This window comes from Haliaeetus albicilla, chromosome 11 (assembly GCF_947461875.1).
Source record: "Haliaeetus albicilla chromosome 11, bHalAlb1.1, whole genome shotgun sequence".
NCBI classification, from domain to species: Eukaryota; Metazoa; Chordata; class Aves; order Accipitriformes; family Accipitridae; genus Haliaeetus; species Haliaeetus albicilla.
The window spans coordinates 23,603,558-23,614,185 of NC_091493.1; the positions used below are offsets into that span (position 1 = coordinate 23,603,558).

Here is a 10,628-nt window from a genome sequence, read left to right on the forward strand (position 1 = left end):
TTATTTCAGGTTTTCAGCACTATCTTGAAACTTCCTCACGTGCTAAAAAATTGCCTTTAAAAATCTAAGCTTTATATATACATGTATACACATAGCTGAAAGACAATAGTCCCCGTGGTCAGATCTTTTGTCTGTCTGATTTTTGTTGTCCTCTGAGAAGACACCTAATAGCAGATTTCTTCGGGGCCTGACACCATTTATTGTTGTCCGCTAAACTGAGTGGTAAACCCTCCGCTTACCCGGCATGACCAGAGGAAGGTCCTTTTCAGCGAAAGCAAACAATTAGGAGCCCTAAGTTATTATTTCCTATTATTGTGCAATAAAAGAGGCTCTGGCCATTTCAGTGTGAAGGATTAAAGTCTCCGGGACTGCAAACATCGTGCAGCCACTTTCCTCCTCCCCCGCGCACCACGGAACCACTCGAGGCTCCCTCGGCGAGCGCAACCGGGCTGCCCCACGCGTGTCCCGCCCGCGGGGGACGGGGGGACGACGACACTTGCCCTGCCCCGCGCGTGGGCGGCCTCCGCGGACCGAGGGGGCGCCCGCCCGCTCCCACGGGTGACTTCGGGACGGGACCCCCAGCCGCGGCTGTCCCCCGGCCCGGGTCAGCCCGGGCGGCCGGCGGGGCCGGCGGCGGAGCCGCTGCGGGCGGCGGGGGGCCGCGCTGCCTAAGGAGGCAAAGTACATCGGCGGCTGGGTCGATATCCTCCTCTTCGGCTAGAAACAGTTCTGCATATCAAAGGCCGACGAACCTAATGGCTAAAAATATAAGTACCTGACCCGGGGGATTAATCACACACTGTCAGGCTGAAATTGGTGCAATTCTTCCAATCATTAACGTTTTGCTTACAAAAATGTGCTTTTCTGTTTGTTTTTCTGCTAAATGATAACCATTTTCAAGTTGAATCGGCTGATAAAAAAGTCGAAAACAAGACGGGAGTTGTGCTGGAAAGGTCATACGTGCTAGTTCGGCATGAAATAGCCAACAGGCAAACAAATAGGAAAAAGCAGGGTGGCACGGAAGGGGCTCGAAGATTTTACCGAACGGTGTAAAGTGCTTTGGCCGGTTTTCTCCTGCCGAGGAGAAGAGACCGCCCGGGGAGAGCTCGCCCGCCTCGCCGTGGGCATCCCCACGCGGGTCTGCCCCGCTGCGGACGCGGGCTTTGGGCGTTAGGGACCGATGCTGCGCGGGGCGGGGGGGCATTTCTGACCGGCGGCTCAGCCCGGCCCCGCCGGCGTGTTTTGCCTCGGTGCCGCGAAGCGGTGAGCCCCCCTCCCCGGGCGGGTGGGTGAGCAGGGGCATTTCCAGAGCCGAGCCCGGGTGACAGCGCTCGTCACCTCTCCCGACGCCCTGGAAATCCACATCCCCGGGCCGGCGGCTGCAGACGATGCATCTGCCCTCCCCACCTGCAGGGAGCCGCCAAATGCCCTGCCACTGCTGGGAAAGCGCCTGGCTTTAACGAGCCCGGCTTTCCGGGACCCCGTTACACCGGCCGGGACGCAGACCCGAGCCGTGCCCCGGGCGGAGCCCCCACCCCCGCCATCGCATCGGGCCGGGCAAGTCTTTCAGCGCGGCTGGCTCCCGGCTTGCCCCGGCCGGGGGATGCCGGCCTCGCCCCGCGTGGAAATGGGGTTTACGGAGGCCCCGCAACCCCCGGGCCGCCGCCTGTCGCCCACACGTCGCGGCGGCTGTCCCACGCGTGTTCCCGTCCCCGCGCGAAAGCACAGCCGTAACACGAAGCCGCCCTGAAGAGGTAACGCCGGTTTCGTGCTCCCCGACCTCGGTCGGGACAGACAGAAAAGAGAAGGACAAACGGAAGGGAAAGGGCCGGGACGCCCCTTCCCGAGTGCCCCCCGCCCTGCTCCCGGGACACACACACGCCCCCTCCCGCAGCTCCCGCGGCTCAGCCCCGCAGACTCACAGCGGGCTGTTCCCGTCCCCGTCGGGACCCGGGCTGAGACCCGCGACAGAAACACTGAGCGAGAGGAAGACGCGAGAGATGGAAAAGCGTTTTGCTCCCGAGCGGAGCCCCGCTGCGCGCTTTCTGCTCCCGACGGCGATCTCCCCGCCTTGCGCGCACCGCGGCTTGCGGGGCTGAGGGGTCGGCCAGGGGCTTCTCCCCTTTCCCGGCCTGCACGAACGGGTGGCAACGGAACCTCCCCGTTTACTTTGTTTTCTGGCCCCGCTCCCGAACGCCCGTTTTAAAAGAATAAACCAAAGCTAAAGCCGCTCAATTATTCAGAGGACTCGGCTGCTGTTTCTCGAAGCGTTAACCTGCTCAGACGCGACGCACCGGCTGCCCTAAGGGCCGCCCCCCCTTGCCAATCAAAATAGTCATTTCTTGCTCCCTAAAATCCTTTCCTGGCACTAAAAGCCTCTGTGGCACCCGGCCGAGGGCACCTGTCCCCTAGGTGCTCGCTGCGGAACCCCGGGGGGGAGACACACACACTGACCCGCGCGGGTGTCCCCCCACGGGATGCCCGGTCCCGCGGGCATTTCCCTGCACCCCCGGGCTCCGGGGTCCTTCCCCGCGCCCCCGGGCCGGCATCATTTCGGAGAAAGGCCGATGAATAACCACTGTTGACTCAGGTGGGTCAGCGGCTGCCCTGGCTGGGGTCGATGCCCGGCCCCGAGCAGGCACCGCTCCTCCTCCAGCCCGCGCCCCCCCGGCTCCCCCCAGGGTCGGGGCAAGCCGGGGGGTAAACACCTACGCTCCCAGCCGGGGCTCGGGCTCGCAGACCAGGCTCTCCTCCTCCCGCCGCAGAAGCCTTTCCCGTGCAGGCACAGGTACAGGCAAAACCAAAAGGCGGGGTGGCAGGCTGAAAAACAGAAAAAAAAAAAGAAAAAGCAGCGAGCCCACACGAGATCCCCGCAACGCGAGGGTGCCCAGAGGGCTGCAGGGTGGCTGGTGACCGGCACGGTACTGGAGGGAAAAGCCCGATTACAACACACCTGGCAGGGGGGAGGCTTGGGATTTCTCCTGCCAGTAACTGGATGGCCAGCATGGCGGGTGGTGCAGAGTTTAGTTTTATTTCACAGACAAGTCCATCAAAAATTAAATACCAGGGTTTGTTTGGTTTTTTTAAACATTGAACAAATATGTACAAAATATGAACAACGTGAGGTATAAAACCGCAAGACTTTTAAAGAAAACTAATATGTACAGAAGCAGATACGTATACAATAGGCATTATCTTCCCACGGCTGTGTGCCTCACTTATCCCCCACAGCTGATGCCAGCTTCTCTACTGCAGCAGGGTCCTATCACTCCTTGCATTTTCTTCTCAAATACAGAATCTGTTAAAAACAGCGCTACAGATTTTCAAGGAGAAAAATACGGGGGTTTTTTTCCTGCAAATGGAACCATCCAGATTGCGGGGCAAAGTCCTCAAAAGACTGAGAAGGCACATTTTGTCTCACGCAAGAACAAAAATGAATCTGTCCGAAGACTCTACCTGATGAACGGAGGGATGTCTCAGTGGAGAGCACCATGGCAGGTAAAAGGGTGTGAGCATAAGGCACTTGTTGGGATGGTCAAATCCCTCCCTATTTCACAGAACATGTTTCTCTGCTTGCAAAGGGTGTTTAAATTAATCTATTTAAACTACATTTGTTTACACATACAAAGGGCTTAGTCCTGCAATCCATACTCATTTCCACACTACCTAGGGAGGAGTTTTGCCTGATCACCACCAGCAGCTGATTCAGACCCCTCCATGAGTAAGGACAGGGTACAGTATTATATTCCAGTTAGAACACCGATTAATGTACAAATATATCTTACAAATAATTAAATACAAACCATGTTCCTTTAACCAAATTAGAGATCTGCCAAAAATGGACTGTTTGCGGAAAATACATCTTTCTTTCTCTGCTTATTATAAAACGAGTCTATTTGGTGGTGGGTTTTTTTGTTTTCCTTTCAGTGGAACGGTGAAAGTTTTCTCCTGTAGCATAATGTTCTTCCAAACCAGCCCCTGGTAAAGTGCAAGCCGACTTAGGGTCCACTCTCCGCATGGGGCTGTTAGTGGGTAGGATTGTAATAGCCTTTATCGCCTTCAATGTCCACTTCTTGATCAGAGTCGTCAGAGATGTCTGACTCCAGGTCCTCCTGCGAGGCTGGTGAGGGGGTGTACTGCGAGCCGTCCAGGGAGACCTCCTTACCCTTCTGCTCGGGGGTCGGGCAGCTCTCCGGCCTTTGGTCGCTGTGACTGTCAGCACCTTCCACTTCTTCTTTTTTGGGGGCCTGGGGGTTCTCCTGCAATGAAAGAAGCCTGCTTTATACAGAAATATGGCCCACAGAGCCAGGAGGCCTGGGAATTCCAGCTGTGCTGGATGTGGGAAAACCACCCTGGGTTTCTTGCACGAAAAGGCAGGTGTCTGCTATACCTCCCCGGGCCTCCTGCCTATAAAGCTGCCCGAGTGGACTGGGGCCGGGTGAGGGCTCAGCCGCACGCACGGGCTCGGCTCTGATCCCGCTCCCCGGCAGCCACAGGGGCCGCTGCCGTGAATAAAGCTCCTTGGCGATGGTTATCGCAGCCACTTCAAAAGAGTCAGGAGCTGCCGGAGCCCAGGAACCTCTGAACTTTTGTCTTTAGCAAAGCAAATGTTTATTATGAGTCTACAAACACCGACACACAGCTTCCTCCTGCCCTGATCTTTCTTTAATTACACCCAAAAGCAAAAGGAGGGCGGCCGAATCCATCAGTAGCCCAAAAGCAAACGGGGAAAAAAATTACTAATTAAGCTAAAACTCAACATTAAAGCACTCACCATTAAAAACAAATCAAACCAAAACAAAACCCCATTTCCAAAGGCAGGAGTAGCCCTGTGTCGGCAGCCATCTGGGGAGCCCGGTCCCCTAAGGGGGCATGGAATGATACTCTTTAAAAGAAAGCAGGCAGAGACACGTACCCATGATATAACCGTGCGGGCTCGGAGAAATGGATGCGACTGAATGAAAAGGAGGAAATGACTTAAAATGGCTGAGATCCCAAGCGAGCTCTCCGGACACTGCGGCGCAGGCCAGGCCCTGCCAAGGAGGCACCGCCGGGGACCCAGCCTGCTTCTTGCCGAAGCAAAGGGATTTTATTAAAAAATCAACTGAAGTACGGGTTAAGCCAGGGGGAAGGTCACAGAACAAATACATCTAGAGCGTGGCACTGTCGTTAGTTTTCTTATTATTTTTATATTAAAGGCTGATTTACCAGTAAAACTCGACAATCCATGTCACACTTACTGAAGCCAGACTCAGGCCACAATGCAGGGATTTTTCACAAATCTTTGAGCCAAGGGGCCTCGACCTGGCCAAGCCGGGCAGGATTGGGCCCTCTGGGGCGTAAAAAAAAGATTTATCTGCTTGAGCACAATTTCTAAGGGAAGGGAAACCGCTTCAACCTCTGAGCCTCATACACTATAACTACTTGTAAACGAAAAGTAAAAGCTTCTCAATTTTCCATGCGGCTCCTCAAAACAAGTAAGGCATTTCTACCTGCCTCTCCCAACATTTGCAGAATAAATCGACTTGTGTTTATTAAGAGAGGGCGATTTAAAAGACCAGTAAATATTCTTCTCCAAAACAACTAAGTAATTTACTGACAATTACTTATCTTCTCCACGTTAATTGGCTAAACAACATATGGGTTTACAAAACAATTAGCGTGGAGTTTTAATAGGCGGTGTGTGAAAGCCGGGCATAATTGATATAGGAACTACATTAGGAGCTTTTAACGTTAGTGCTGCCTGAACGGGCCCTCATGGATTCCAGCATGACTATTTGTCTTTTTAATCAAGGTGAAGAGGTTAAACAGCCTTTCAGATGACTTCTGCATACAACCTGGAATAGGCGAGCACGGCATAAGATAAGACAATTAAAATACTTATTTCTATAGAAACGGAAACATCCCCGTACCTGCTTTAGACGCCTCCATTTGGCTCTGCGATTCTGAAACCACGTTTTGACCTAAGCAACGACAACAAGAGAAGGCACGGGGTAGTCTCAGAGCTGGTAAGCGCCAGGAGCCTTACCCGAGCCACAAAGAGAAAGCAAGAGCCAGCCCCCCGCCCCCTGGCCTGCAGGGTCCCCAGGAGCGATGCACCCACAGCAGCCGCACGGCAGGGGCCGGAGCGGGCCGGTGCCACCGGCCCCGGGGGCTGCCCCGGGATGCGGTGCGGTTCCCCAGGGTGCGGGCACGGCCTCACCTGCCTCTCGCTGAGCTGCAGCATCTTGGCCAGGCGCTTCCTCTCCGGCGGGGAGAGGTATTTCTGTGTCTCGAACTTCTTCTCCAGCTCGATGGTCTGGTCGTTGGAGAAGCGGACCTGCCCCCCTTTCCTCTTGTGCAGCGGCCGCTGGATGAAGGGGCTCCACAGCAGCGGCTTCCCTTCAAAGAGAGGCACAGCGCCCAGGGTCACCGGCCGGCCGCGGACACGCCTGCCCGGGGAGCCCGGGGCCTGGAGGCACGCCGGGTCCCGGGCCCGCTCATGTCCTTCGCCCGATTTTATTTCCCGCGGTCCCTAGCCTGATCTTTCCCCTCCTCTGATTTTACACCTCCGCTGAACAGAGAGACCAGTTAAAGCCACTCTACGGGCTTTGGCAACATTTCCGTCAATGTGTTTCCTGTTGGTCTATCTCGCAGAAAAGAGAGAGAGGAGAGAGAGAGAGAAAAAAAATAGGCAAGACCTTTGCTTCCTTCTGCTCTGTCGCTGCGATGCCCCAAAGAAACCGTCTCCGTTTCTCTGCACCAGCGCCCGGGTCCCCGTGGAGAGCGGGGACACTGCGGGGCTGGGCCGGTGGGGTTGAGCTGGGGGGGGGGGGGGGCGCGCCAAGACGAAGGCACGGGGCCCTCGCCCGCTTCGGGCAAGAAGCGCCCCAAGCCCCCCACCCCCGGGCTGGGGGCTTTGCCGCCGATGGCCGCGGGGTGCCCGCCAGGCTCAGCCCCGGGCTCGGGGCTGCGGTGCGGTGCGGGGCGAGGCGGTGCAGGCAGCGACACGTCGGGGAGGCAGCCCCGCTGCGGAGCGGCAGCCGCGTCCCGGGGCCGGAGGCTCTGGCCAGTGCCACTGAGTCACTCTGTTTGTCTTTCTGCCTGCACCCTTTGAAATTTGCTGCATTGTTTTTCAAGATTTTGCTTGCGTCAGGCTTTAGTAATTCTGGTGCAAAACAGACTCAAAAAATAGGAAGCAACTGGTTATTTTAGCTGTCATAAAGTCACATCCCACACAGAGGAAATGAACAATATCAGAAAAACGGATCCCGGCTATCAGAAGTCGAGTGTTTCCTGAATTTGTCTGTATTGAGGATGTCGATAAAGTAATCAGCAATGTGCACGACTCCCGGGGAAGAGCCTGCTTCAGGCGGCCAGGAAAACACTTAACAGCTTCTGAAACCAGATTTACTCCTATCGAGAGCTCAAGGTTTCCTGTATGAACGGAAAGGGTCAGCCTCTTTCACTGCACAAATGTGGTGAGTCAGGTCCAGTTTTGCAATCACTAAGAACAAGTGCTGCAGCCCGGGCGCGGGGCTCAGCCCCCGCAGCGCGGACGCTTCCCCCGGCCGCGGGCGAGAGGGGGCGGCCGGGGCCCCGGCCCGGCCCGGCCCGGCCCGGCCCGCCCCGCCGGGGAGCCGCGGGGGCCCCGGCGAGCGGAGCCGGCCTCCCCACTGTTTTTCAAGTCATCCGCAGGAAAAGGCTGAGATCTGCCATGCGATCTCCCAGCACAATTAAAACTCCCCACCAAAACCACACGCGACATTACTAAGGACACTCTCAGAGTCACTTGGTTGAAGGAAAACAAATCTGAGTCACCGCGGCCGCGCACTGCGGTCTCGCTGCCAGCGCCGGAGCGCGGCGCGTCTTTAATTTACTGTAAATCAGACGGGGGCCGGAGGGAGCCAGGGGGGAGCGCAGAGAGGCGGCGGGGCCGGCGGGAAAGGGGGGCACATTTCGGTCACTTCCCATTCCCCCCCCCCCCAGCCCCCGACGGCGGGACGGCGACGGGATGGGAACGGCGCGGCGGCAGCCGGGGAGGGCGGCGGGGGGGCGCGGGGGGGCGTGCATGGCTTACCCAGGGGGTCCTGCCGGATCAGGGCGTGCGCGTAGTCGCCGACGGCGCGGGGGAACGAGTAGAGGGGCCCGGCGTAGGGGCCGGTGCCGTAGGTGGCGGCGAGGTGGTGGGAGAAGGCCGGGTGGATGGGGGTCGGCTCGTAGATGGGGGTCCGGTACGGGGACACCAGGCTGGTGAAGGAGGAGTTGGGCGACGGCAGCGGCGGCGGCGGCGGGGCGGGCAGGGAGTGGGGGGCCGGGGCGGCGGCGGGGCCGCGGCCCAGGATGTCCTCGATGTAGAAGGGCGTGGGGTGCGCGGGCTGGAGCAGCGGCGTGGGCGCGTACAGCGGGACGCCGACGCCCAGGGTCGCCGCCGCCGGCGCCGCGCCCGGCGGCTGGTACTGCATGGCGCGGCCGCCGCCCGCGCACCCCCCGCGCCCCCGGCCGCCCCTGCGGAAAGCCGGCCCTCGACCGCCGCGGCTGGGTGCTGGCACCGCCGCCGCGGGTTTCTCTGGGCTCGGGTTACCCTTCGATAGGTTTCTATTGGCGCGGGGCGGAGCCCGCGTGGTCTCTGTCCCCTTCCTGCCACGGCTCCGTCTAGCCAATGAGCCCGGCCAGGGAAGGGGGAAACCACCCCCCGCCGGCAGACGCTCCCCCCGCCTCCCCGAGCAAACTCCCCGCGGCGCCAATCAACCACCGCCGCGGCCCGGGGGAGCGCGGGCAGCGGGGCGCGATCCGCCGCCCGCCCGGGCCCCGACGGCACCGCGCGGGGCGGGGGGGGGGGGGGGGGGGGGGGGGGGGGGTGTCTGAGGCTACGGAGCGGGGGCCCGGCAGCACCGGGCGGGGGGGCCCGGCGCTGCGCCCACCGCCTCCCGCTCCTCCACGCGCGCCTCGGATTTCGGGCTTCCCCACGGGGGAGAGCGCTGCCTCCCCCCACCGCCCCCCCCCCCCCCCGCAGCGTGGCCCGGCCCCGGACTGAGGGAGGAGGCGGAGAAGGGGGTGCGCGGCCCCCTCCCCACACGCTCCCTCCCCCTCCCCCCAGCGGAGCTCGGCGAGCCCCGCGGGCCCTTGGAAAGGCCCCCGCGGGCGCTCCGCCTGGGTGCGCGGACCGGGAAAGGGGCGGGGGGGGGAAGCCGCGGAGCGGGGCCGCGCGTGGGCGGAGGGCGGCGGGGCCGCGCAGGCTCCTGCCCCGTCCCCCAGGACTGGGCCGAGAGCCCCGCGGGGCGCGGAGCCGGGTGGCGGGCGCTGCCGGTAAACAGCGGGGCGGCCGCCCCCGGCGGGGCCGTGCGCGGCGCTGGGGACCCGCTCTCCGGGAGCCCCGCCGGGGGAGGCGGCGCGGCGGCCCGAGCAGCGCCACCTGGGCACCGTCGGTTTAATTCTCAAAACCCGCCGGCTCTTCCCTCCTGCGGCGGGGGGACGTGCGCTCCGTCCGGGCGCCGACGGCTCCCGGCCCCGCGGCCCCTCGACGACCGCCGCTGCCGGCCGGACTTGGCGGGGGGGCAGCGACCCCTGCTCTCCCCGCGCCCCGTCACCCCACCCTCGCCCCGACGGCGGCGGGTGGCGCCGCCTTCCCCCCCCCCTCCGTGGGAGCGGAGGCGGCAGGTGCCCCCTGCGCGTTCGCGGACCCCGCCGGGTCGCCCGTCCCCCGTCTCCCTCACACGCCCCCGAGCTGACAGCGAGCACGGAAAGCTGTTAAGGAACAGCAGGTGCTGGTTTAACGTTCTTTTTTTTTTTTTTTTTAAAAAAAAGAGAAGGTCTCCAGTTCAAACCCACGAAGATCTTAATAACCAAGAGGCTCAGAGCAAGACGAAAGGGTGTTGGTGAAATGGAAATATATATATTTTTAATAACATAGGGAGGTTGGGGTTTTTTTTCTTTACATTGTTAACAAATGCCAAAACTCACCTTTAAAGCGTGGTCTTGTGTCTTGTAAATATCAGGTACACGTATAGCGAGCTGACAGTTTTGATTATTTTTTCTCTCTCTGCTCAGTCTCCCAGGCATTGCTCTTTCCAAGGGGTTTAGCTAATGTTTTCATCTGGAAGTGTTGGATTTGCAGCTTGATTTACTTAATAAATGTACAGTAAACCGATGACCCGTTGCCCTCTGGAATAACGACGTGCATGATACGAGGCAGCAGTATGGAGGGCCCCCACAATATTTTACAAGCTGTCGATGCAAAATCCTGAGAACAAGTTTAAGCGAAAAGAAAAAAAACAACATGTTTTGCTGCATTATTGGAAAACAAATAAATAGAGGAAGAGATTATTCTTTTCTGACTTTTATACAAGCAATAGGCCTTGTTAAAAGGAAGTTTTAATGGCACAGTTATTACATTCCACTACCACTGCATAATCCCTAACAAGAAAAATGAAGCACTTAATTTTGCAGTTCTACAGCACCGCCCCTTTCAAATTCAATTGTTAGACCTCAGCCTTCCTCCTTCCACGGGTTGGAGACTATTAAATCCGCATTCATGAAATGTCACATTTATTGAACTACATAATTTTTTAATATCACTAGTGCAGGTTTTATAGTTGATTTTATTGTTTTTATGGCCATTCGGGGCTCTAAAACCCGGATTTTTTCAA

General features: G+C 58.7%; 1 protein-coding gene across 1 annotated transcript; it reads right to left on the bottom strand.

Annotated features, from left to right (window-relative positions):
- Positions 1–3,010: 3,010 nt before the first annotated feature.
- HHEX (hematopoietically expressed homeobox) lies at positions 3,011–8,558 on the bottom strand. Its single transcript, XM_069796668.1, has 4 exons — positions 8,060–8,558; positions 6,203–6,381; positions 5,913–5,963; positions 3,011–4,259 (listed from the first exon to the last, which is right to left on the bottom strand). Exons 1-4 carry the CDS (start codon positions 8,442–8,444, stop codon positions 4,026–4,028), a joined length of 849 nt encoding a protein of 282 aa, XP_069652769.1. The 5' UTR covers positions 8,445–8,558; the 3' UTR covers positions 3,011–4,025.
- Positions 8,559–10,628: the final 2,070 nt, after the last annotated feature.

Coding starts and splice junctions, on each gene's coding strand:
- HHEX (XM_069796668.1), bottom strand. CDS start 8,444: ATGCAGTACCAGCCGCCGGGCGCGGCGCCGGCGGCGGCGACCCTGGGC. Junction 6,382..8,059: donor GATCCGGCAGGACCCCCTGG/GTAAGCCATGCA, acceptor CTCTCTTTGAAG/GGAAGCCGCTGCTGTGGAGC. Junction 4,260..5,912: donor AATGGAGGCGTCTAAAGCAG/GTACGGGGATGT, acceptor CTTTCATTGCAG/GAGAACCCCCAGGCCCCCAA.